Genomic DNA, 26027 nt, shown 5'->3' on the forward strand with positions numbered 1-26027 from the left:
CCCTAGTTTGTCTGATTGATTATACCATATTTAAATATTTACATATGTAAGGATTTTACACATGATGTATTACACTGTGCTACTGGCATCTTCAGCAAACATACATACAGCATCACAGGGAGCGACAATCTAAACCAAGGTAGCAGCACCGCGGCCTTTGACTGGGTAAACACCAGCACTGATCATGGGTGTTGCCGATGGGAATTTGCTGCAACATGCAGCAAACACCCACATTCGGGCTCATTTAATTAGGGGTCCGAATGCCGCACTTTCGTCGGGTTTCCCGAATATTTCCGTTTTGCGCCGACATGCCCCGGGATCTTGGTGCACACGATCAGATTTTTGCGCTTCGGCGCCGGCTTTCACGTGACAGAAATGGGGGGGTGTAGCCGTCGGAAAACTCGTCAGATTCGGAAAAACGTGGAATTTAAAAAACGATGTGTGTCGCAAGATCAAGCACTTACACGAAGAAGGTGAACTCCGGCGGACCTCGGCGCAGCAGCGACACCTGGAGGATATCTGGCGCACAGACCTTATTGAATCCCGGCAGACCCGAATCCTCGTCGGGCAACGCGCAGCGGGATCGCGACTGGACCGGGTAAGTAAATGTGCCCCAATGTATGGAGAGGGCTCAGCCTGTAAGCCCTCTCCATACACCTGCAGCCGACATGTGACATACAGCTACGTCAAACGTTGGTTAGCGTTAAACAGCCCGGCTCTGCTTCAGAGACTGCATAATCGCAAAGATGTACATGTATATGAGGATGCAGCAACAGACCACATTTCCTGACATACACGTTCGTCTTATTGCATCAAGGGAAATCTACCAACAAAATCCATCATGATGAACCAGGGACATTACTCATAGATCCGGGCACCGGGACTGTGATAATCATCTTATATGTATTATCCATGGCTTCCTTCCTGCTAAAATCATCTTTTATAATTATGCTAATGAGTCAGAAGGGCTATGAGGGGGGTGTCATATTCACATGCTGTTACACTACTTACTCCCTCTGTTTGAGATTACAGCAGGAAGATGGAGGGGGAAGTGCTAAAGCAGCAGAGGGGGAGGCCGTGAAATAATCTTTGAAGCTACAGCACTGAGGGGCTCCGGTAACACCCCCTCCACGCCCCAGAAACTGTCTGGATCAAATCATGATGGATTTTGATGGCAGATTTCCTTTCAAGACTATCGTGGGGATGATATGTGACCTGTGCGAAGGGAGAGGGGCTAAACTGTGACATCGCATATTGTGATAAGTGGTGTTATTTTTATGCAGGTGTTATCTGTCGTTATAATACTGTATGCAAAACAAATGCCAAAAAGTGATTTTTATAGAACAGGAAGTGTCGGCCTATAAAAAGGCCATGTACAAGGATTATTAATGCAGAAGACTTAACTTTCATTAAAGGGAATGAAAGGGATCAGAGTACAAAACTCACTTTCAGGAGATAACTTGTTGATCATCGATTCCCGATCGTGTTCAAATGAGTTCAATAAGGGATTTTTATTGTTGTAGTCGGTACATAAGGCCATCTAACAGGATGTTAGGATTATTAGGTGGTTCCAAATTTTATATTCCACAATTTACAAAATAAAAAAGCCCAAAAGATGTAATAAAACCGTTCATTTTATTTATTATATTACAGTAAAATACAGAGATACTGATTTGAATAACACTATTGTTTCCATTCCTGGCGAAATTAACCATATGTTTACCTAATCACAAGTGCTTCCTATTTAAACATACGTCATTCCAATTCATTAAAAAGACACAAGGTTACTGACGAGACAATTACGCAGGCCAGGCATGTATCCAGCCAACCCGATCAGCAGGTAAGGACAACATAGAAGGTGTTACGAGTTATGACACATTATTGGCTACCACGGAGTCGGTTTAACACTATTAATCCAGAGAAACACATTGTGGATCTGCTTCCATTGTGTCCAACCTCTGGAAAGATTCGACAATTGGCGGCTGCGCCTTTGTGCAACTTTGGCACCAAAATACGATTCTAGTCATAAGGTCAAAGTTGTCTATGGCTCAGGTCACATACAGTAAAGGGTTACTGGGAAGTTTCCTAGTAGTGGTATCTAGCGAGGAATCATGAATGCCCCATAATAAGTAGCAGATCTACATGGTTCTTAATCTAAGCGCTAGTCGTTGGGAGAAGTCTTCTCCTTCACATGATCATTGCTGTTATAAATTCATCCGTTTCAGTCTTGGGCTCCGACTTCACTGAAGCATCTGCCCACAAGGAACCAATGATCGAAGGACACTTGGTCCACATGTCCCGCTCAGTCATGGTTGCAGGATGGAGCGATGTAGGACCAGTCATGATCCCACAAATCAATATTATGCAGGAACGCGGATCCCAAAGTATTTCCGTAGCTGCTCCAGGAAGACGAAGGTTAAGACAGTGTGAGGGACCAGTCTGATGCCCGCTGGAACCAGACCCTGAAACCAGAAGTGAGATGGTTAGATAAATGGAATGTCCATTTCACCCAGTTTAACCAGAAATCCACTAAATCAGCACAATCACCTTATAAAAGGCCAGGGGTCCCAGCTTTGCCGTTTCCATCGCGCAGTGTGCAACCCCCTAATGTGGAAAAAGCAGAGGTTATAACAGAGTAATAAAACTTATAATGCAGCCGCCTGTACAGACACCGATCTTACCCTGTACTCCCCCTTGGAATTCATCAATCGTGTTTTTAAGACATCCAAGGGTTGACAAAGGAATGTAGCGCATCCGCCCTGCATGGGACAAAACATTAGGAGATATTACTGCCAAAGCTTCTTGGGCTACTTAGGGGGTAGGGGGGGGGGGGGGAGTATGCGACTCCAGTTCTAGTTTAGTAGGGGGTCACCGCTTTGAGAACCTGTGATCAGACAGGATATGTGGAAGAATTCCAAGGTCTGGAATTGAAATCTATGCCATGTTCAGGCTGGTGCAAGGTTCTAGTAAATTTGGCCAGCCAAATCGTCAATGTCCTGGCCCCCCTTGTACCACAGCCTGCTGCGCTTTCAAAGTAATGCATGCAGCGCAAAAAAACTAAGAGGTGATACATTGGCCTCTATACCTACAAATTCAGGGACATTACCCCTTAACGACCTGTAACATAACAGTAGGCCAGTAAGGGAGAATAGAGAGGGCCACTGACTGAGCCCTCTGCATGTTGCAGCAAACACCCATGATCAGTGCTGGCACCAATTACAGGATTTAATCCTTTTTTGTCCATTCCGGGCTGGGATCGTCAATGAGCTGCTCCCCTAACAGTCTGGAATCTTTATGAGACTACAGGACCTGTCTATTGTGAGATCTAGATCTGGTGGGTATAGTACTGCAGTATATAGTATGAGCGATCAGACCCCCTATATATCTAGAATGACACCTTTTCGCCATTTAACAACTCATGAAAACTATTTATAAAAAATGGTCTCCAAAATAGCTGCCATGAAAAAGTTTGCTTGTCCCGCACAAATGACACCACACAGCTCTGTACAGCAAAGTATGAAAAAGCGTGCACTGCCGAGTGCGAGTGCTTGGCTCCTTCAGGTGCGTGCACAGACTCATATCTATGCAGAGTGCAAGTGCAAGGCACCCTGCCCCATTAATTACTGCGCATGCGCTCTGCATACATAGGAGTCGCAATCAGTAAGGCGGCGCAGCGGTAGGTAGGGAGGGACAGCAGAGGCTATTATGTCGGGAGTAGCCTTTGCTCCCACTCCATGGAGAGGCTACTCCATGCCCTAGTAGCCTCTCCAGAAATTAGCATATTAGCTAGATAAGCTGTAGTTTAGTGTACATAGTAATTTAGCATCAGCTAAAGATAGATGGGGGTTTAGAATGTAGGTGGCAACCTACCACCAGATCTTCCTTAACAGGTAGATTTCTGATGGTGGCTTCCTTTAAGACGTTGCGAGAGAAGGGGAAAAAAAAAAAAAAAAAAAAAAACACAACAACTTACAGCAATGGAACTGGCCAAAAAGTGTGTGAAAATGTTGTCAGACAGAAAACCTGTTGTCAGGACCAACTGCTTGGCTTGGTCATAACAGGCGAGCTGCAAAACAAGAGAGAGAACAAGGAAATACAAGTCAGAGAATAGGAAATCACATGTTCTAGGGACATTGAGAAACCTAGGATGACCTTACTCCTTCCCGGCCACCAGATAACCTAACACAAAGATGGCACCGGGGCCAGTGCTGGCATCATCAGTATAGTATAGCTATTACACAGGCTGCCTGGTCCTAAAATAATCATCAGATCATTAATAGGGAACTCAATGATATCATAAGTAACGGTTAGAAAGGTCTTGGATGGTACATGTCTCGGGTCTGCAAACAGCTCGGGTCACGAAAAGCTAAAGGTGATGGACTGCCCAATGAACATTAAAAAAAAAAAAAAAGTGTCATTTCACAAAACATATGATAGGTTTGATGTTTTTTGTGAGTTCTAGGGTATGGGACCCCAAATGACCACTGCCTGGAGGTGGGAGAATCGCTCAGCGGAGCTGTGCAGCCCTCTCAGATTTCTCTTACTTTAGGGTTAGTGATGGTCACACTATACTGTAGGTCTCATGAGGTCATAAACCTCTCGCCCATCAGAAATTAGGGATTCAGCAGTGAGCTGAGCGATTCTGCCCCCTCCTTGGTACAGTTTACAATAGATATTTACTACCGTAGGTTTGAACTTCTGACATTAAAGGCGTTGTCCCAATTTATGGTTGTTATCCACTATCCACAAGACAGGGTATAACAACCCTGCAGCAGGATGGTGGTCCCATTCTTACTAAATAATGGAGCAGCATGTGTCCTGCCACTCTTTTTAATTCTACGGATGAGATTTATTAGAAGTGTCTGATAGCAGGACCAATAAGAGCTCAGCTTTCGTTTTCCCACAGCTGTTTAAGAAAATGAAAGCTGAGCCCCGATTGGTTGCCATTGGCAACTAGAACAGTTTTACCTCAGACACTTCTGAGTGCATGAGTGCATCAGCTATTGCTGAGCACAACGCTCAGGTATCTCTAGCACTCTCATAGTCATTGGATGGGAATGCTGTAAACACCCAAGGGCTGTGCTCAGCAACTTCAAATCCTCTCATAGTATTGATTGGGGCCATAGGACAAACGTTTGCCCAGCCACTCCACCAGTTAGAAAAGGACCCCTATACTTGTTATCAGTGGGGGGGGTTCCAACAGTCGGGCTCCCACCAATCAGATTCCTGTAACTAAAAGGGATACAATCACACGTGGGAAAATCCCTTTAAGGTACACTACAAAGTTTTCTGCTCATTTTGAGAGTAGCCGGTTTGGCACAACTTTAATTTATAGTAAAGTACATATATGATGTAGCAGCCTCACCTGTCCCACTGTTACTAGGGCTCCTCTGCTGGACGCCATGGTGCCCCCTGAGAAAAGCTTCCTGAAGCCCTCTAAATACACAATAACAATATGTTATCCAACACAAGGTGGGTGCAGGGAGCCTTCTGCTTCCACCATTACCACAGTACAGTTACCTTCTTTGATAACTCGGTACATGCCGTCCAGCGCATGAGCGTAACTGGGAAAAAAAAAGGGAGGTCATGAGTAAATAGAAGAGTCATAAATCACACATACTTATACCACAAAGGAGTAAAAAAAAAACTAAAAATAACACCATACTTCCACCCTATGGCCATTGGATGAACTAATAGGAAGAGCCGCACAACTCCTCCATTCACTCTCCACGTGCGATTCCTTTGGATTGAAGTCAATGGCACAACGGTAGGTTGGCTGATCTACTGTAGGTGGCCGTGGTCTACTGGGCTATATGTGCTCAATAAATCTTAAAGTAAATCTTACTTGCGTCTTAAATGTGCCGGAAGCTTCATATCATTCTGCATCCTGAGGGGGAAAAACAAACGAAAAGGAATGAAATTGTTAAAAAAAAATATATATATATAGAATTACATGAAATGTACATGTGTGCTTCCATAGACACACCCCCTTCTAACAAGCCACACCTCCTGGTTTAATGAAGCAACACAACCTATATGTGCAAGTAGACAATGAGGCGGTGACCCATACAAACAGAGGATACATTATATATATATTTTCTATATAGGCTCTTTTTGTAAGAGCGGGGTTTACCGGTTTCTACAATAGCGCTCTGCCACAAGTCCTCTCCATACTCCCTTAACCAACTTGTGACGTACACAAGTTGTTAAAGGGATAGAGCGATATATAAACACACACATGATAATAAGCTACTATGCTACTGACCTGACATTAACCATATCTGCAGGTGTCCCCACAAATCCTCCTGTAAAACCTAAAACAAAGAAATTAAAGAAAAAAAAAAACGTCAGACAGAAGCAGCCGATCCCCCCGACACGTCCCCCCTGTGATCCAGAGACAAGGCAGCTGCTGACTGTGACACTGAACATACAGAAGGATGGATAATCCCACAGGCCGGAAGCTCTATACAACATCATGGCTAATGGATACCAGGATGAGGGACGCAGCGACGTGCGTGACACTCATTATAACATAAAGCTATTATACGGTAGGAATCTGTGTCACATGGAGGCTACGAAAAGCCACTGAGAAGTTCCAGACCCCCCAAAAAAACCTCACACCATCCTTCCGGATTATAGTTCTGTAATGTAAAATGGGGTCAAAACATAAGACATGGGGGAACACAGGGGATAAATGTAAATTTGATCCCTGCCCTAAACCCACTCTCGGTACAGCTGAGTACAGTAGGGGGTTGTCCTACACCGAAATAGGCAGTAACTACTTTTCAGGACCTGAAGGCTAGAAGAAAATTCACTTTAGGATAAAAAGGTGTTAATGAGGTTGTAGCTTTATCATTATTAGCCTTCCACATAACGATCCCCATCGCTGCCAGCATGTTACATTACAATGCCACCATTATTCTGCGGGTACTCCCGGGCCGTCATAGATGAATGGCAGTAATAACAATTGGCTATTAAAGATAATTGTAACAGCATGAAGTGACAATGGTAGCAGTGTAATGCTCTGCAGTCACAGGGTTAGCAGCTTAATCTTGGTAGAAAGGACCAAAAGTCCAATGTATTCCTGGTATAACTTATCCTTGGGCATAGGGAGAAACCTGTCAATCAGCAACTGGGTAACATGAGGTCGCATTAACAGCTGTACAAGTTTTATAGACGCTTGTACAGGCAAATTTCCTCCTCTCTTCATCAGTGTGATACAATACAGGATTGGGCTGTCAGGGAGATCGCCCGATCAGGATCCTAAAGTGCCAAACAGACAGGACCTTTTTGTAGCTGCTCCGGCGCTAAAGGTCATGTGACTGGAGCTTGGTAATTCAGTATAGGCCGCTGATACTCCAGTATCAGTACCAGTATCCAGTACATGACCTTCCACTGGGCCACGAGCTGCAGCAGTGAAGGAACATGAAAAAAGGCTTCAGCTTGTGGCCTGTTTGAAGGTCATGTGACTGTAAGCTCTTGCGAGCAGGGTCCTTACAGGTCATGTGAGCGTAAGCTCTTGCGAGCAGGGTCCTTACAGGTCATGTGAGCGTAAGCTCTTGCGAGCAGGGTCCTTACAGGTCATGTGAGCGTAAGCTCTTGCGAGCAGGGTCCTTACAGGTCATGTGACCGTAAGCTCTTGCGAGCAGGGTCCTTACAGGTCATGTGACCGTAAGCTCTTGCGAGCAGGTTCCTTACAGGTCATGTGACTGTAAGCTCTTGCGAGCAGGGTCCTGGCAAATCAGACATCACAGACCCCAGAGACACGAGATACGAGAATAAAGCATCAGGGATCACACACACCCAGGTAACACGCACTGTACACCCATTTCCCTATACATTGGCTGCAGGCTCTTCCTACAAGTCAGCGCTTGCAGGTCGAGAAATGTTCCTTTAGCAAGAGGAAGCCGACAAAACAAAAACCACACCACGTCTGGTATTAAGAAGGAAAGTTAACCCTCTAGTCATCCAGCAATACAAATTTACTTATGGTTCAGAAAGTTGGAGTCTCTAATCCACATTAGGCCTTAAAGGGGTTCACTTACTTTTGTGTAAACTGTTAAGTTTCCATACATATTCATGGACAGGGGGGGCAGTATATACATCCCTTTATACTGAAGCGCTCTTCACCTGCTATTGTGTTATGATGATCCAGCTCTCCCCCAGAAGGAAGAACAGTATCTCAGTAGTGCTAACAGATTATATAGAGTATATAGATTAGTTGACTTTGCAGAGTCTATAAAATAGCGACCATACAGTATTTTCTCTATTGGTACATAAACTTGCACTGCCCTCCTACTACAGGACAGTAGTTTAGAAGGAGACTACAGCGTTTTTAAAAAGGAGCAGACCAAAACGTGACCATCAGAATCCATCCTGATAAACCAGGGACATTACTCAGAGATCCAGGCACCGGGACTGTGGTAATCTTCTTATATGTGTTATCCGTGGCCTCCTTCCTTCTAAAATCAACCTTCACAATTATGCTTAGGAGACAGAAGTTCTCTGTGTAGCATTACCAGAGACCCTCCGTGTTGAAGCTTCACAGACTGTTACACTGTCTCCCCTCAGTACTTTCTCTCTCTCTGCCTGAGGTAATCTCACAGTAGCAGAGACAGTTTCAGCACACAATGTGAAGCTGCAGCAAGGAGGGGCTCTGGCAACACCTCCACAGCCCTTCTGTCTCATTTGCAGAATTGTAGAAAATTGCTTTTAGAAGGAAGGAGGCCATGGATAACAAATGGTGCCCCTGGTTTATCATGCTGGTTTTTGTGGTAGATTTCCTTTATTGTCCTGATAAATAAGATACACCCTCTCCTGATAATCCTTGGCTATATAAGACCTGATCGTTGTCAGTAAATAATGACCGTCACCCGGGATTTACAGCTTCCTGGATAATTAGAAGATCCTTTCTATGGGATAAGGTTACTGTGGAGAGGGATTAGTATCAGTTTTATAATCCCTTCTACTTGTTCACAAACTATTGCCTGCCCTAAAGGTCATACACCTGGGGTAACCGCCCAGGCACTAGGATAGCGCAGGGATGGGATTCATCTCCCATGAGGCGACATGTTCCAAAATATCCATCCGGATTTGTAGATAGGAAATCAGCCTGGTGGTGGCGATAGTAAGAGCTGCGCTGGACCGGGGCACCTATACATTGATTTTCTATATTATAAGGACCGAACCATTGCTCCATCCGTAGAGGTGGAGGATCTTCAGTAATGTCATACAACCCCTCTGATGCCTCCACCACAACTGTGCTGTATCCAGGCCATAGAAAACATTGACTGGACTTACCCCCAACTGCCCCCAGCAGCACTTTCTGGTAGAAGGGCAGTGGCCCCTTGTTATCCTGGGCCAGACGGTCTCGCACAGTCTCATAGATGGCAAAGCGGGTGAGGGAGTAGGTGATCTGTAGGAACAGGCAGAAATGATCACGAGGAGTCAGTGTGGGTACACATGGTACAAGCGTGCAGCCGCGCATGCGCAGGAGTTGCTTACTACCAAGCAGAGGAGACCGGGGAACCTTAATGAGGTTTAACACTGATACATATAAGGTTATCACTTGGGAGGGAAAAAAAACATGTCACAATTATTAACTAAGTGGGAAATTATCGAGTAAACCTGACATGGAAAAGCACTAGGATTTACTAATCGACCGTAAACTAAACTGCAGTGACCAGTGTCAGGCGGCTGCCGGTAAAGCAAACAAGATAATAGGACACATAACAAGCAGCATAAACGCCCATAACAAGAACTGGTTCCTCCACTTTACAAATCAGAACAAACCAGGAATAATGGAGCAGATAAACGGATCCTGAGGAATATTAACAGTGTAAACTATAGGGCTTGGTTGATACAACTTTACACTGTTTATCCTAAGTTGATACAATTTGTTACATTGTTTACACCAGGAAAGGCTTCAACTATTAATGCACTTTTTTCCCCCCTGATGAACGGGAAAGATCGACTTAGCAAAATACAACCAGAATTTTAGTGGCTACCCATAACGTCTGCACGGTCCAAATTTTAATTTTCGTTAAAGGGGTTGTCTGAGACCGTCAAAAAAAAAAAAAAAAAAAAAAACCCGGAAGCCGTGCTGCATTCAAGTTTCCGGCCGCTCGAGATGGCAAGCCACGCCCACCCTTTCCTATTCCCAACGCTGTATAAGGCAGGACGAGTGGGTGTGGCCGGAGATCTCGAGCGGCTGAAAGCTCAATGTAGCGCGGCTTCATTGTGAACAAACGGGCAAGGTCCAGAGAGAAGGCAACGCAGGACTCCAGGATGCGCAGTGGAGGTAAATAAACGTTTATTTTTTTTAAGCAGCCCCTGCTCGGCCACCAATGTTTTTTTAACAGTCTCGGACAACCCCTTTAATTTTCTGGTGGTGTAAACTAAGCCAAATAATAGGAGGAGTAAAGTTAGACCATATTTTGTAATACATCAGGCACAGTTTCAGACAGTCAAGGGGTCAGCTGGGCACAACGACCCCTATTCTCTGGATAGGGGATTACTTGCTGTGTGGTTGGGGTCCTAATAGTGGGCCCCCCACCAATCATGAGGATAGGGGTCTGTATGTATTCTAAATGAATAGAGCAGCTGGTTGTAGATGTCCCTGCTGTCCTGTTTATCTCTATAGCACAGTACTAAGACATTTCCTGCAGCTCCATTAATTTGGGTTAAAACTGACGCCATTCTGTCGATCAGTGATAAATTGTTGGAAGTCCTAACCATGTGACTCTTTCTAATCAGCAATTTTTTCTCTATCCACAATCTATAGGCCACTTCCATCCACGCCAGAAGCAGAGAATGAGGTGACAGTGTGTGCGCTCAACCTACTGCTGCTTTGGGGTACGACATGGGGCACCACCACCAATCAGCAAGTTATCTATTATCCTGTGTATAGGATATAACGTGCTGTGACCGGACAACCCCTTTAATAAATGTGGAGGAAGACACGTATGCCCTTGCTTTTGTAGTTTTTTTTTTTTGTTTTTTCTGCTTTACCATTGGCACTCGGCGGATAGTTTTTGAAAGATGGCTTAAATTGGCGCAGTTTTGAGATTTCTGTGGTGAACCGGGCAGTACATAAAGGTACAACAGTAACAATGTAGTGTTTAATGTTAACACATGGCGCCGTTTGATAATCTCGCCACTCACCTGTCTGAACAGCGACGCGCTCAGTCCGTTATACAGGGCAAAGAAACCGTCGTTTTTAATCACTGTCAGGGCCATGCCCGTCATCCTCATCTTCACCTCCTGCTGAGTCTGCAGATGGACCTGCAAGGTAAAGTCACGTGAGATGGAAATCACCAGCCGCCATTATATGCTTACTACTAAAAAAAAAAAAAAAAAAAAAAAAAAAAACACAGCTCAAAGGTGACGGAAGGTCTCAAGTGCAAAACTTCTTAACTTCTTCCCACATTGCACAAGCTGCATTGCCACACACCTGCCCCCATAGGTGCAGTCACCTGACGCAAGGGCGAACGTGTGAAAATCAGAAGCAAGATGTAATCTAAGTGATGGGCGCGGTGCCATATAGTGCATTTATAATACCGCCATCTATGCTGCAGGGGAGATCTGAGGACAAATCTGAGGTCATATCTAGAATTCGGATGTGTCTCGGTGTCTGGTCACAATGACACAGCACAACGAGCACGCACATGCACACAGCTCTGCTATTCACATACACACACACTACTATACCACACACCAGACATTCATAACACTAACATTACATAGCAGAGCCCACTGTGTGATCAAATGGTCACTCTAGGGTCCTGCTGTGAGGCCGACTTCAAAATCCAAACTGAATATGGCACCTAATTTGCCCCCCCCAAATGTTCCCCACTTATCCAGAGCAGCAAAGAGGACCCTAAATTAGGTCATGGCAGTAGAGGACTTTTGACCGAAAAAAGAAGGGTTGCCCCTTTCTAAAAAGAGCGCCACATGTGTCTATAGGTTGAGTGTGGTACTGCAGCTCAGATCTAGCTGCTAGGCTGAAAACCAAAACCATACACAACCTGAGGACGGGTGTGGTGCCGTTTGTAATCATGGACAAACCCTGTGTCCTTCAAGCTGTCGTACAGGAAACAATTACCATAATCACCCAATTAAGGTACAATGTGAAATATCCTTTTCCCAATTTCCTCCATTTTGTGAAATCTCGCCCAGTGACCAATAAAACAAATCTTCTAAAGTCAAGTGAAAATGAGCAGAGAGGAGTCATATTTTGGATAAGATAAGTCAAGTGTAGAAGCTGCAGGGTGTCACTTCAGATACCCCTAACTTTGGTTCTTTAGAACCTAGACACATGATGTTGTCTGATTAAAGATAAGAATGTCATCTTTCAAATCACATGCGGCAAGTGGTTCTGTGATCTACAGAACTGGCAATATTCAGCATATCCGACTATTCCCTTAGCTGCCAGTATGCCTTATTCTGTAGCACATGGGACCACAAGACCAATGCAATCTGAAAGATGAGATTCTTATCTGTGACATGACACCAAAAGCATGTTTCTAGGTGCTTTAGAACTGAAGATATGGATGGCACTCCCCTAGCAGCCTCTAAACTTGACCCATCTCGAGCAAAACATGACTCTTCTCTGCTCATTTTCAAATGACTTTGGAGGAGATTTTTTTTTTTATAGGTAAATAGGTGAGATTTTACATAAAAGAGGGAATTCTAGAAAGAACATTTCATACCCTATGTGAGGGGGGACTGTAGTTAAATGGGGGAAAATCTGGTGACAGGTTCCCTTTACATTCTTCCTCAATTGCGGATTTGGAGGTTGCAGCTGGTCGTACAGCAATGTTGTCATGTATTACAGCCAAAGACTACCATTGTTATTGTGCAGCGATCACATAAAAGATGTATGCATGATGACTTAAGTATGTATATTACACCATATACTGGACATACCCTTTAAGACCAGTGGAAGGACACATATATATTAGTGACTCAGCTCTGCTACATCTGCACATAAAGCAAACGCGGATGTGATGCCTGTGACCCTGAACGTGCAGAACAATGACAGCACACACACGTGTGCTCACACCCCGGCACACGCATGGAGGCTGTATATATAGATATACATTACAGAGTCATTCATTGAGTGTCACTGATATGTCATCGGAGCTGCAGACTCCGGACTCGCCTCTTCCCTGTAACATCCTGGACGGACAGAGCGCACATTCATCCACGCAATTACACAGCTTAATAAGCGTCCGTTCACGCGTTACATGCAATAATCAGTATAACATGACCGTTTATGTAACCGCAAGGCAGCAGACGTGATAAGCGCTTAGGACACACACTACATATTACAGCACCATGACTGCAGGGGTTACCACCAGGATGAAGGATTGTAAACCAAGCACACTGACATACTAGTGTGTGCCCCCTCTGGTAGGATCTGAACTTCTTTAAGCCCCTTGTTTTTACAAAAAAGGCTTTTAAATGTATGCAAATGAGACTGAGGGGCTCCAAACTCTATTAACATCTATGGAGCCTGGAGCCCCTCAGGCTCATTTGCATAATTGTTTTTGCATAAAGCTTTTTTTGCTTAAAAACAAGGGCATAGGAAGCTTAAAGAAGTGCAGATCCTGCCAGAGGGGACACACAGCAGTATGTCAGTCAGTTTACAGTCCTTCATCCTGGTGGTAGATGTACATGTGACATATACAGACATATAGAGAGCAGCCGACATGTAACAGTCACAGATATGGTCAGCGGCATGTAGTATGTATATGCAATGTTAATGTATAACGTGATGTGTCATACATGTACTAATATGTATAGATAGTAATGCTGCACACATACTGTCAGAGCTGTCATACATGCAGCATACATTGTGGCACTTGTCAGAACAGCAGGCGTCATACATGTAGCATGTGTAGTAATGCTGCTCACATGTATTATTATATAGTAATGCAGCACATATATGTAGTACACATAATTATGCTACACACATGTATAGCTAGATCTGCCAAACAAGTAGCATGTGTAGTAACCCTGCACACACAAGTTCTTGCACCTGTGCCACCTGTCATATATGTAGTCTGAATAGTAATGCTGCACACATATGTTATTGCACCCGTCATATATGTAGTCTGAATAGTAATGCTGCACACATATGTTATTGCACCCGTCATATATGTAGCATGTAAACAACTGCAGCACACATGTGGCATGTATAGTAACACTACAAACATGTTACACCTGTCATACATGCAGTATGTACCAATCTGCTGCACACATGGTGTCACACAAGTAGTAAGTATAGTAATACTACACACGTTATTGCACCTTTCATACATGTAGTAGGTACCCATCTGCAGCAATCATGGTGTGTAGTGTGTATAGTAATGCAGCACACATGGTTGTCAGACATGTAGTATGGACCCATCTGCAGCACACATGGTGTCACACATGCAGTGTGTATAGTAACGCTACACACATGTTATTTATGCAGCACAGCTGTCAGGCACCCGGCCTGCGCTCACCTTGATCAGGTCCAGCGGGTGAGTGCAGCAGGCCGCCCCGCAGGACGCCAGGCCCCCGAAATACCAGCGCGATATCCTGCGCTCCGCCATCCTCCTGCCTTCTCCCCGGGACCCGGCCGCGCCGGACAGTCCAAGGGCCAGGGGCGGAGCCTGAACTGCTGCGACGGAACCAATCGGAGCGAGACGACTCCATGGCCCCGCCCACCGCGCTGCCAAACCACAGGAGGCGGCATGTTAAAGTGGCGCTGCCAAGAGGTGGGGCCCACCGGGGGACACGTGGTGCGTGCGGGGCAGAGGGCGAAGCTGGTGAAAGGTCACTGCAGGCTAAGAAGAAGCCAAAGCTCAAGACGCGTCTGTATCGTGTCCGTGTGCAGTGTATATAGCCGGGCTCTGCAGCTGTGACACTACAACTCCCAGCATTCCTTATAGACCGCATTCTATACAGTAACCAAATCAACGTCCTCGGGCTCTGTTCAGACGCGGCATGTTGAGAAATGTCTGCACCTGCCAACATCTCCATTCATATGGATGATTTTTGCAGCAGCTGCCTGAATATCTGCATGTCCTACCCACAGACATGCAAACCTCCCAATACTTAGAGGAGGGGAAGGGGGCAAGGATGCTGCAGGTTTTTAAATGGAACCTGTCATTGGGTTTATACCTAACAATCTGATGACCTGTGGCTTACAACACACACAAATCCAATATGTTTTCCACCAAAAGAAAGTCCAATTCACCTAGCGGGAAATCTACCATCACCATCCATCTTGATAGACCAGTTACACTTTGGGCGCATTCACATGATGCGTTGCGTCACGTTTTTGATGCATCCAAGCCGGACAATGCAGACTGCACACACGCAAGCGTGAAAGGGGCCTTAGTCATAGATCCAGGCACCGTGACTGTGGTAATCTTCTTATATTTGTTATCCATGGCCTTATTCCTTTTAAAATTATGCTAATGAGCCACAAGTGCTCTGGGGGTGTAACCAGAGCTCCTCTGTGCTGATGCTTTACAGACTGTTATACTGTGCATGAGCACTTCCCCCCTCCCCTGCCACTGTGAGATTACATCAGGCAGAGAGAGGGAGAAGTGCTGAGGTTGAGACAGTGTTACAGCACCAAGCGACATTTGGTAAAAACCCAGGGAACCCCTCTGCCTCATTAGCATAATGATTTTAGGAGAAAGGAGACCATGGATAACAAATATAAGAAGATTACCGCAGTCCCGGTGCCTGGATCTATGAGTAATGTCCCTGGTTTATCAGGATGGATTTTGATGGTAGACTTTCCATCCTTCTATTATGCCCCCTACCTGTACACACATTAGTTTCCCCTAATTGTTTTAATACCTATACCCAGTGATACAGACCCCTCCACATTATATAATACCCCCTGGTGTGTATGGCATGGATGAATATACCATACGGCACAGTGCAAGCCCATGTCATGTTATTGGTCTGTTCACACACAGCAGATTTTCTGTAGATGTTTCTGTAGTCGAACTTGTATTTCATAGGTCTGTTAGTGATGGGAGAACTACAAGTACCAGCACACCCTGCTTGTTTTCTTCCATCTGATCTGGGACTTGTTCTACAAGTGACTACCTCTGGCCTACATGTAATTGTACTTGTTTACTATGTACGTGCATGACCTGGGGGTTACAGAACATAATGTCCTGGGTGGTAAACAATCGTAGTGTTACCTATAGATGTTATTTTACAGCAGGCTGTACGTACGGCCTGTACGGGATGTGTATGAAGCTGAGCCCCTATAGCAGTGGTGGTGAACTTATGGCACAGGTGCCAGAGGTGGCACCCGGAGCCTTCACTGGGGGCACCCAGGGGGCACAAAGTTTGCCTGACAGGACACCAGGGCCCCACTTGCTGTCCCAGGTAGCCCAGTATGTGGCACACTTTGCGCCTAGGAATGAGTAGGTATTGGATTATCATTGGAGCTCCTGCTTCAGGGCCTGCAATTTTTCCTGTTCTGGGGGACCCTTAAGGGAAGCTACAATAATAATCCAAATTTCTCCTTTCAACTGTATTAGCATCCTCAGGACGCCAATACGATGGAAAGATGTGGCGGAGCAGTTAGCTATAAGTTACTGCTATGTTTGCACTTTGTGATAAATAAGTGGGTTTTGGTTGTATTTTGGGCACTTGGGCTCTAGAAGGTTTACCCTTGCTACATATACTGTGTTTCAATTTTATTAAAATAAACATTTTTCTTGTTTTTATCGATTTTCGCGCCTGCGTTTTCTTTGTGTCCCGGAGTCCTCTGATCTCTAGTACTGTACACTGCTCCCAGGATCTCAGCATCACGTATAGAGAAGGTGCTGTATATATAACGCGCTCTGTTCAAGGTCGCAGGATAAGGTCTTATAAGATGGTCGCTGTGTCATGTGCCTCCTCGTCCCTCCCTTGTGTGTTATTTTTGTCATCCGGTGCGTCTCATTAGTGTTTGTTAGCTGTAGACGTTTCAGTACTCCTGCAAGGGGTCAGGGAATTCCATTCATCTCAATTGCTATGACATTCATTTTGTGTATTTCATCTTTTGCTCCCTGTTATCAGCCATTTCAGGATTGGCTGTATTGTTCTTTGTTGCAATGTGATGACTTGTCAAGTCCAAAAAAAAACTTGATGCCCCATATGGATGGCAGAATCTGCTCAGGAATTATTCAGACACAGCAGAAAACACTAGACTTTTATGTGGCTATTGGTGTTCTTCTAGATTTTATTGCGTTAACATTCCGTTTTGTAAACAGCATTGCAATTAGGCAAATCTTCTCTCCTCCACTGTTGTATTGCTTTTCAAAACTCACTGGGGGTAATTTACTAAGGGCCTGAATCGCTTTTTTTCGTCCGGATTCCCGAATTTTTCCAATTTGCACCGAATTGCCCCGGTTTTTTGGCACACGCGATCGGATTGTGGCGCTTCGGCACTGGCATGCATACTACGGAAATCGGGGGCGTGGCCGTCGGAAAACCCGACGCATTTGGAAAAATCGTGGTATTTAAAAAAAAAGTGTCACTTGACACGCACTTACCTGCACCAAGAAATAGAAGGTGAACTCCAGCGGACCTCGGCGCAAGCAGCGACATCTAGAGGATGTCTAAAAACGCATGCGTTTTTTAATGCACTGCTTAAAAACGGACCAAAAACGGGTTCAAAACGCCATGTGTAACATCACCCTAAGGGTACATTCACACACAGTATGCCCGCCGTGTGAGCATACCGCCTTGTGCTGGAGAGGAGGAGGTGGCCCCTCCTCCCTCCATAGAGAATGGCCGCACGGCCGCACACACGCCAAAAGATAGAGCATGCTCTATCTTTTTGTGGTGTGCGGGCCAGATCGGTGGCACACATGTGGCACCGTATCTGCGCCGCGCCGCTATTGCCGTCTATGGGGATGTACATGCGGCTGCAAATTTGCGGCCGCATGTACGTCCCCGCAGACGGCCATGTGAATGTGCCCTAAGGCTTCTTTCACATGAACATATGCAACGCCCAGGCCGGGCCCATAGAGGGCCAGCTGCAAGGCTGTACGCATGGCAAAAAAACTTTTTTCTGGCGATACCACTCTAAAGTGACGCAGGTGGGTACTCACCGTTCCGTATTGTGCACAATGCACACCTATGGCTCGTACAGCTAGTGAATGGTCAGGTGGACGAAACCTATGCTCTATAAGATGTCTGAGGGCGCATTCACACAATGTGTCGCGTTTTGCGTTGCGTTTTTGACGCATTCCACTGCCATCAGCCTTGATTATATGCTAAGGTTACATTGCGTTTTAGCAGATGCGGTGGAAACGCAATGCAACCCTAGCATGTAATCAAGGCTGAAGCAAGTGGAATGTGTCAAAAACACAACGCGACGTGTGAATGCGCCCTGACACAAGTAATAAGGCTGGTTTGTTTAGTTCAGGAAAGAAGGTCCTCATGTAGACTCCCAGTCACAGCTCCACTTGCTGAGTCATGCTGAACTTGCCTAGATGTAAAACAAAGCATCTATGACCCCAAATTATTGGGTTCACAAATGTTATTAGCAGTCTAGATTCTTGTCTGATCACTGGTCTGAGGGCCTCACGCTTCTAGGATGGTGGTGCGGGTGCATGTGTATATCTGGGAGGCCTCTTGACAGGAAAGTCTGGGGATTTCTTTCTCTTTTTACACAAAAGCTTTTCCTGTGAGGATCTTTAGTAATATCAGACAGAAAACCCCTTTCAGACCCCATTGCACACCAACTTATGGGGGCCTGTGATATGTCTGCACAATTTACAGCCATATCTATGGCATCCAGTCACGGTGCAGTGAGCACACAGTTTCTCATCGCACCGCGACCGAGCCGGACAGAGGCCATGCAAAGTATAGGACATGTCCTATGGCTACTCCACTTTCTATGGAGAGGGAAGGGATGAGGAGAACTTCTCATGGCCGTGTGAATGAGCCCTATGTAGTATGGCGGGCACACGTCTTCACTGGGGAGAGGAGGTGGTGAGCGCCGGTCACCCCTGCCCCTCTTCATAGAGAAATATGGGGCACAGCGTACGGCACCGTGCGCCCATTGCCGTCTATGGGGGACGTATATTGCAGCCTTAGGCAGTGTGAATATAGCCTAAGGCTGTAATCACCTCAGGATACATTGTGATAGGCCAAAATTACTAGAAGTGACCAAATTACTGTAGATATCACATGTTTTGGTCTTATCATTTGCACATATATGTGGAAGGAGCTGGAGGTTCTCAGAAGATAAAAACTGTGAGTCCTCCTCTGCTTTCCTGGACATAACATTGTGATTGTGCCCTTGGAGGGTAGTAGTGGGCAGCGCTGAAATACCATCCAACTATTCAGATGTCACAGCGCCATTGTTGCCTGTGGAAATATCCCAGATGACACCAGTACAAGACTGAAAGTTCTTCTATCCTAAGGGATTGTAACTACATAGGAGATAGCAGGTAGATTGCTAGTCCCCCACCACTTACACATCATAGCTGGAAGCTGCAGCGAGGACCAACCATGGTCTGAATCTCTGCAGAACATCTGTGGCTAATCCGATATGTGGCCTATGGCCAAAGGATCTATATGGGATCTGATAGAATAGTCTATCTAGGAAATCACAGGAACTGAGGAACAAAATAGCAATGACCCCTAGACTTCTAAGGGTTTCCCATATAAACTCAGAGTTGGAATGGGGTCGTGTGAATGGGGCCTAAGAAAATATTGGCATCACTTTGCTTTGAGAGGGAATATACCTTCAAAATCAAGCATGATAAAAACTTACTCATAGATCCAGGCACCATGACTGCACTAATCTTCTTATATTTGTTATCCATGTCCACCTTCCTTCTAAAATCAACTTTGAAAATGATATTAATTCCCTGGGTTGTTACCGGAGCCCCTCCGTACTGTAGATTCAAAGGATGCTATACTTTCTAACCCTCAGCACTTCCCGGCGTAATCAGATGAAGTTTCAGCACCCATTTGGGAGGGGGAAATGCTCCGTCACAGTGAAACGCCTATGAAGCTGCAACACGGAGGAGCTCTGGTAACACCCCCCAGAGCCCTTAATTAGCAAAATTTTAAAACTTTACTTTAGAAGGAAGGTGATCATGGACAACATATATAAGAAGATGAGTGTCTGTCCCTGTTTTATCATGATGGATTTTGACGGTAGATTAATATGGAGCTGTTTACAGACAGTCCTGACACCCTGTAGCCTGCAGGCAGACTGTCTCATACGTGAGGACAAGTGGCCTTCTAGTTTACTTGGATGTCACAGGTTTTGCTGTCATTTTATTTACAGGGTACATTTCCCTCCTAGAAAAACTGGTTTATCCGAGGAAAGTGTAAATTATGCGTCTCCGGAGGGTTTTCACCTTTTATCCGTGACTCCCAGCAATGTGTTTATGACCGACTGTGAACTTAGACCAATACAATATATTAACCCTGTAAGCAATTTTGGTAATATAGAGAATATACAGAGGCCTTTTTTTTTCTTCTTTCCACTCCCGCACCTGTGTACGTAGCTGTATGGGGGCTTGTTTTCTTTGTGTAACAAATTGTACTTCCTAATGTCAGTATTTAATATTCAATTTTGTGTACTGAGAAGCTGGAATAAAATTCCACATGTGGTGAAAAGAAAAAATGCATTTGCGCCATATTCTATGTCTACAGTTTTCAATTGACACCTCCCCTTTATTCTTTGGGTCAGTACAATCACGGAAATACCAAATTTAAATAGGTAGCATTAAAAAAATTAAGAAAATTATGGGCCACATTTATCACTTTTTTGTGCGCCTAAGTGTAGTAGTTGCGCCTAAATTCTGGCGCACTGTTTTGCCAGAATTATCACAAGCTACAACCATCTGTGATAAGTATATTTTCTGCCTCTTATTAATCACTTTACTTTAACACAGTTTAGGCGCAATGTTAGATTCAGGCACTTACATGTGATCCTGCTACAAGCTCCTCTCTGCTTCTCCCACAGCCCAGAATGGAGATAACACTCACAGCAGCACCCAGGTGTGTGACACCCAGCACCCAGTGATCTCCTCAGCAGCACCCAGGTGTGTGACAACCAGCACCCAGTGACCTCCTCAGCAGGGGCTTCTCCTCGAGGGGATCCCCCAGTGCTGGTCTCCTGCTGCACCCCTGTAATTCTGCACAGTATCCTCCTCAGACACTGTGCAGAATTACATGGGGGACACTTGTTTGTAGTATCTGCAAGCTTCTGCAAACTTGTGCAAACTTCTCTTGCTCTTGCTGTGAGCTCAGGAGTTTGCAGAATATTTTGTAAATAGAAGGTGATGAACTGTAAATAGAGTCTGCAGCTCCTGTCTGTAATGTATCTAATGTATCTATTATCTGTACTAGTGTCTGGCTGAGCTCTGCTGCTAGAAATGAGCTCTTCTGCAAAGGGGCTCAGTGCTTTCTTCTCAGATAACGCCACCTTCGGGCTGGAGTGTTTTTGCACCCGTTTTTGCGCCTAAATGCAAAAGTCGCACGTGATGAATATCATTAGGCGCAGCAAAACATCTGGAATTGAACGATAGATGAGGGAAAGGTGGTTATTTTAGCTGCGCGGCTAATTTGACGTTTAATCGCAAAAATGGCGCAAAAACGGTGCGCCTAAACGAAAAGGCGCAAAAACAACAGAAAAAACAAGTGATAAATGTGGCCCCAAATAGGTAGTATTAAAAATACATAAAAAAATAGTCCTTTGGTCCAAAAAATTTTTTCTACGCTAATAACTTTTTCAAACGGCGTTATGCAAAGTTGTTTGTTTTTTTTAGATAGCGATCGGACATTTTCATTGTTCCCATTTTGAGAACTGCCTCTTTTTATTCACATTTTAATGTGCTGTGAAATGGCTGTTTGGACATTTTGTCGCCTTTTTCCGTTACAGGGTGAAACACAGGGAATTATCGTTATTATACTTTGATAAATCTGGTATTTTAAGACTAGGGGATATGTTTATGATTTTATTTGTTTACTTTTATATCAGTTCTAAGGAAGGGGGGGGGGGGATTTAACTTTTAGGTTTTTATCAACATTTTTTAAAACATGTTCATACTGATCTATAACAGTCGGCCAACTGCAGACCACGGGGCACATTTACTTACCCGTCCCGTTGACACCACCGATCCGGAATGTCCAAAGAGGATTCAGAGCTGCCGCGATTCACTTACAGTGTGCGCCCAATTTCTTGAATGTGTCAATTCCCCGCTCAGGTCCGCTGGAATTCACCATCTTCTTCCCGGTGTATGTGAGTGCTGATCTTGTGACACAATTTGAATTTTAAATCCCGCGCTCATTGTCTGACGGCCACGCCCCCCGGTTTGTGCCGCATGAAAGCCGGCGCTGATGCGCCACAATCCGATCGCCTGCGACACAATCCCCTGTGCGATTCAGCGCAGCACAGAAATAGTCGGGAAACCCAACAGAATCGCTGTAAATGTGCCCAATGTCTCATGACAAGCCCGGAGTCTCATATGGACTCCAAACTATCACTGCAATGGATGAGCCTAATGGGCTTCGGGGGGGGGGGGGGGATGGACACTTTGTGCTGTAGCTTGACAGACTATTACACTATTTAAGGAGCTTCTCTCACCCTTCTCCCTCCCCACTACCTCCCTCTCCCTTGTTTTAATCTTACTGCAGCAGAGATAATTTCAGTACATGGTGGGAGGAAGAATTGACCCTGCACAGTGTAACAGCCTTGGAAGCTGCAGCATGGAGGAGCTCTAGTAAAATCCTGAGAGCTCTTCTGGTTCATAAGCATAATTTTAAAAGTTGATTTTAGAAGGAAGGAGGCCATGGATAACAAATATAAGAAGATTACCCCAGTCACGGTGCCTGGATCTATGAGTAAGTGTCCCTGGTTTATCATGATGGATTCTGATTTTAACTCATGTGTGACCACCTCTTTAAAAACCAGAAGCCTTGCAGGCTTTCTTGTTTGGAGCACTAAGGAGTGTGTTAACACATGACCAAGACTGAAAGACAATATTTGGGCAGATTTATGAAACATATTATAAGGTAAGACAGTCTTATACTGCACAATATTTACCGTATATACTTGAGTATAAGCCAGCTTTATATCAGCACAAAAAATGGGCAGGCTAACTACAAGGGCAGGGGGGGACTGATGGCTGACTATAGGGGCAGGGGGCTGGGTGGCTATATATTAGGGGGGGGGGGTGACTAGCTATATACTGTCCTGGCTGTGACCAATGCATTTCCAACCTTGAGTCAATAGGTTTTCACAGTTTGTGGCAAAATTAGTATGTCTCGGCTTATACTCGAGTATATACGAGTCTGATGGTGGATGATAAATCTGTCATAGTTTTACACAGTCTAGTCGTATTTTGCACCTTAATCTGTTGGGTTAGCATTATTTTTGGCGCACAACCTTATTGAAGCTGGGCCACGCCCCTGTGTCATAGTAGTTGTACAAGTGCCATGAAAACTACCTACAACCCTTTATAAATGTGGTACAGACAGAACTTTGAATAAGTCTCGGAGAAGTAATTGTTGTTGGCCACTAAGCTGGGAACAGTTATGACACCAAAGCCAAACAATTTTAAGTCCCTCATTCTACAGCGAGAAAGATTATTCACAAATTGAAAACATTTTAGAATCTTCCCAGCACTGGACGCTGCCGAAAATTTACTCCAAGGTCAGATTGTGCGATGCTCAGAGAAATTGCAGAAATAACAAATCTGCACATGTTGTGGATTTCAGAAAGAAATCTGCCTGCATCTCCGGTTCTGAAGCTCACAGTACCACAAGCCTGATGTGATCTGAAAGAAATCCTTAGCTTTAGTATGACACCAGCAGACTGTTTCTAGTACTATAGAAATGAAATAGTGGCATCTAAAATGACAGTCGCCGTGCAGCCTCTAAAAGTGACTCATCTCAGGCAAAATATGACTCTTCTCGGCTCATTTTCACTTGGCTTTAGAGAAGAGATTTTATAGCTAAACGATGAGATTTGACATAGTTTTTTCTAGAATTACTTCTATTTCAGACACTACCACTAAAATCCATCCTGATAAACAAGGGACACTTACATAGATCCAGACACCATGCCTGTGGTAACCTACTTATATTTGTTATCCATGGCCTCCTTCCTCCTTAAATCATCTGTTAAAATTATGTTAATGAACCTGAGGGCTTCCCTCCTGCTCCCTCGGCACCTGTGCAGTGAGACAGTGTAACAGTCTGTAAAGCCACAAATATAACAACATTACCACAGTCACGGCGCCTGCATCTGGGAGTAATTGTCCCCGGTTTATCATGATGGATTTTGATGGTAGATTTCCGTTAATGGGGTAAGATATAGTGACTGTGTCCCTTTTAAAGGGGTTGTCCGGAGGTTCAAAAACATGGCTGCTTTCTTCCAAAAACAGCACCACACCTGACCATGGTTATTGTACCATAGCGATATAGAGATGGAGCCGAGTTGAAACACTGTGTACTAACCGTGGTCAGATGTGATACGGTTTTTGGAAGAGGGGAGCCATGTTTTTTAGCCTCCAGACAACCCCTTTAAGGCTTTACAGTAAGGTCACAGGGAGTCTGAGCTGTCTTATTGTTTTCAATATATAACAATACAGGTTCTCAATGTAAAAATTGCAAATTTTCACTATGTACCTATATAAATGATTAAAGATGAGCGGAGCCAACATTGTCCAAGGGGGCCAAATCATAGCCATGGCCTGAACACAAACCTCGGCTCCACATCCTATATACATGAGTGGGTGATGGAAGTAATAGGGAGCACTGCACAGCTGCTGGGCAGTCACACAGGAGAATCTCCTGTACTGGAGGCAGATGTTCATGGACCGCTGTGTGCAGCTTCATTACTGCTCTCCTGCACTGGATTACACCAAGACCCTAATCCAGAACAAGAAGGAACATCTGGGATTTTGTTCAACTATTTATGTTACCCGAGATGAAAATAAGGCCGCAAGTGGCTTGCGTGACCAGCAGTATACGACACTACTTCTCCCAAATCTATTGTTCTGAACATCAGTTTACCAAGACAAAACAAAATCATTTTTTCAGATAAGGAGTGATTAGCAAAGCAGATGACAAAAACTTGATGGGAGATTTTGCTTCACCTCAGCGTTTCAGGGGTACAAAATATAGCGCAGGAGGAGCTGAGCGGATTGTACACAGTGTCCTATCTGCAGGCAGCATGTTATAGAGCAGGAGGAGCTGAGCGGATTGTACACAGTGTCCTATCTGCAGGCAGCATGTTATAGAGCAGGAGGAGCTGAGCAGATTGTACATAGTGTCCTATCTGCAGGCAGCATGTTATAGAGCAGGAGGAGCTGAGCAGATTGTACACAGTGTCCTATCTGCAGGCAGCATGTTATAGAGCAGGAGGAGCTGAGCAGATTGTACATAGTGTCCTATAGTCAGGTAGAATATTATAGAGCTGGAGGAGCTGAGCAGATTGTATATACAGGCAGTCCTCGGGTTATCTACAACATAGGTTCTGTAGATTTGTTCTCAAGTTGAATTTGCATGCAAGTCGGAACTGTATACATTATAATAGTAACCCCAGCCAAAACTTTTTTCAGTCTCTGTGACAATTGGATTTTAAATATGTTGGATTGTAATAAGAACCAGGATAACAACCAGAACAAATAACTGCAGACACCTTTTGATAACGGTTACAGCTGATCATCGTAGCCTGAAACAGTAAAGTACAGTAAATTACCAACTTACAGAGGTCTGTTTGTAACTAGGGGTCGTCTGTAAGTCAGGTGTTCTTAAGTAGGGGACCAGCTGTAGTGTAATATCAGCAGGCAGCATATTATAGAGCAGGGGGAACTGAGCAGATTGTACATAATGTCACATCTGCTGGCAGCATGTTATAGAGCAGTGTCACACCTACCTCCCATAATTATAACTCTATTCTTTAACATCTTGTAGGAGAATATAGAAGGGTTATTATTACACTGTCCTCCCAGCAGGCAGAGAAATGGTAAAGTCCATAGAAGTTC

At 44.7% G+C, this 26027-nt stretch overlaps 1 protein-coding gene across 1 annotated transcript; it reads right to left on the minus strand.

Moving 5' to 3' along the window:
• Window positions 1-1616: 1616 nt before the first annotated feature.
• On the minus strand, window positions 1617-14678 carry SLC25A10 (solute carrier family 25 member 10). The gene is made up of 11 exons (XM_072112256.1): window positions 14511-14678; window positions 11164-11283; window positions 9301-9415; window positions 6266-6314; window positions 5846-5887; window positions 5521-5564; window positions 5366-5436; window positions 3974-4066; window positions 2682-2759; window positions 2548-2604; window positions 1617-2462 (listed from the first exon to the last, which is right to left on the minus strand). Exons 1-11 carry the CDS (start codon window positions 14598-14600, stop codon window positions 2361-2363), a joined length of 861 nt encoding a protein of 286 aa, XP_071968357.1. The 5' UTR covers window positions 14601-14678; the 3' UTR covers window positions 1617-2360.
• Window positions 14679-26027: the final 11349 nt, after the last annotated feature.

Source organism: Engystomops pustulosus, chromosome 6, assembly GCF_040894005.1.
Source record: "Engystomops pustulosus chromosome 6, aEngPut4.maternal, whole genome shotgun sequence".
In the NCBI taxonomy this organism is placed as follows: Eukaryota; Metazoa; Chordata; class Amphibia; order Anura; family Leptodactylidae; genus Engystomops; species Engystomops pustulosus.

Bases quoted from the DNA above. Each gene is read 5' to 3' on its own strand.
- SLC25A10 (XM_072112256.1), bottom strand. From the start codon at position 14,600: ATGGCGGAGCGCAGGATATCGCGCTGGTATTTCGGGGGCCTGGCGTCC. The intron at 9,416-11,163 runs GTGAGTGGCGAG...CTGTTCCTACAG, and splicing joins GCGCGTCGCTGTTCAGACAG to ATCACCTACTCCCTCACCCG. The intron at 2,463-2,547 runs GTGATTGTGCTG...TTCTGGTTTCAG, and splicing joins GACCCCTGGCCTTTTATAAG to GGTCTGGTTCCAGCGGGCAT.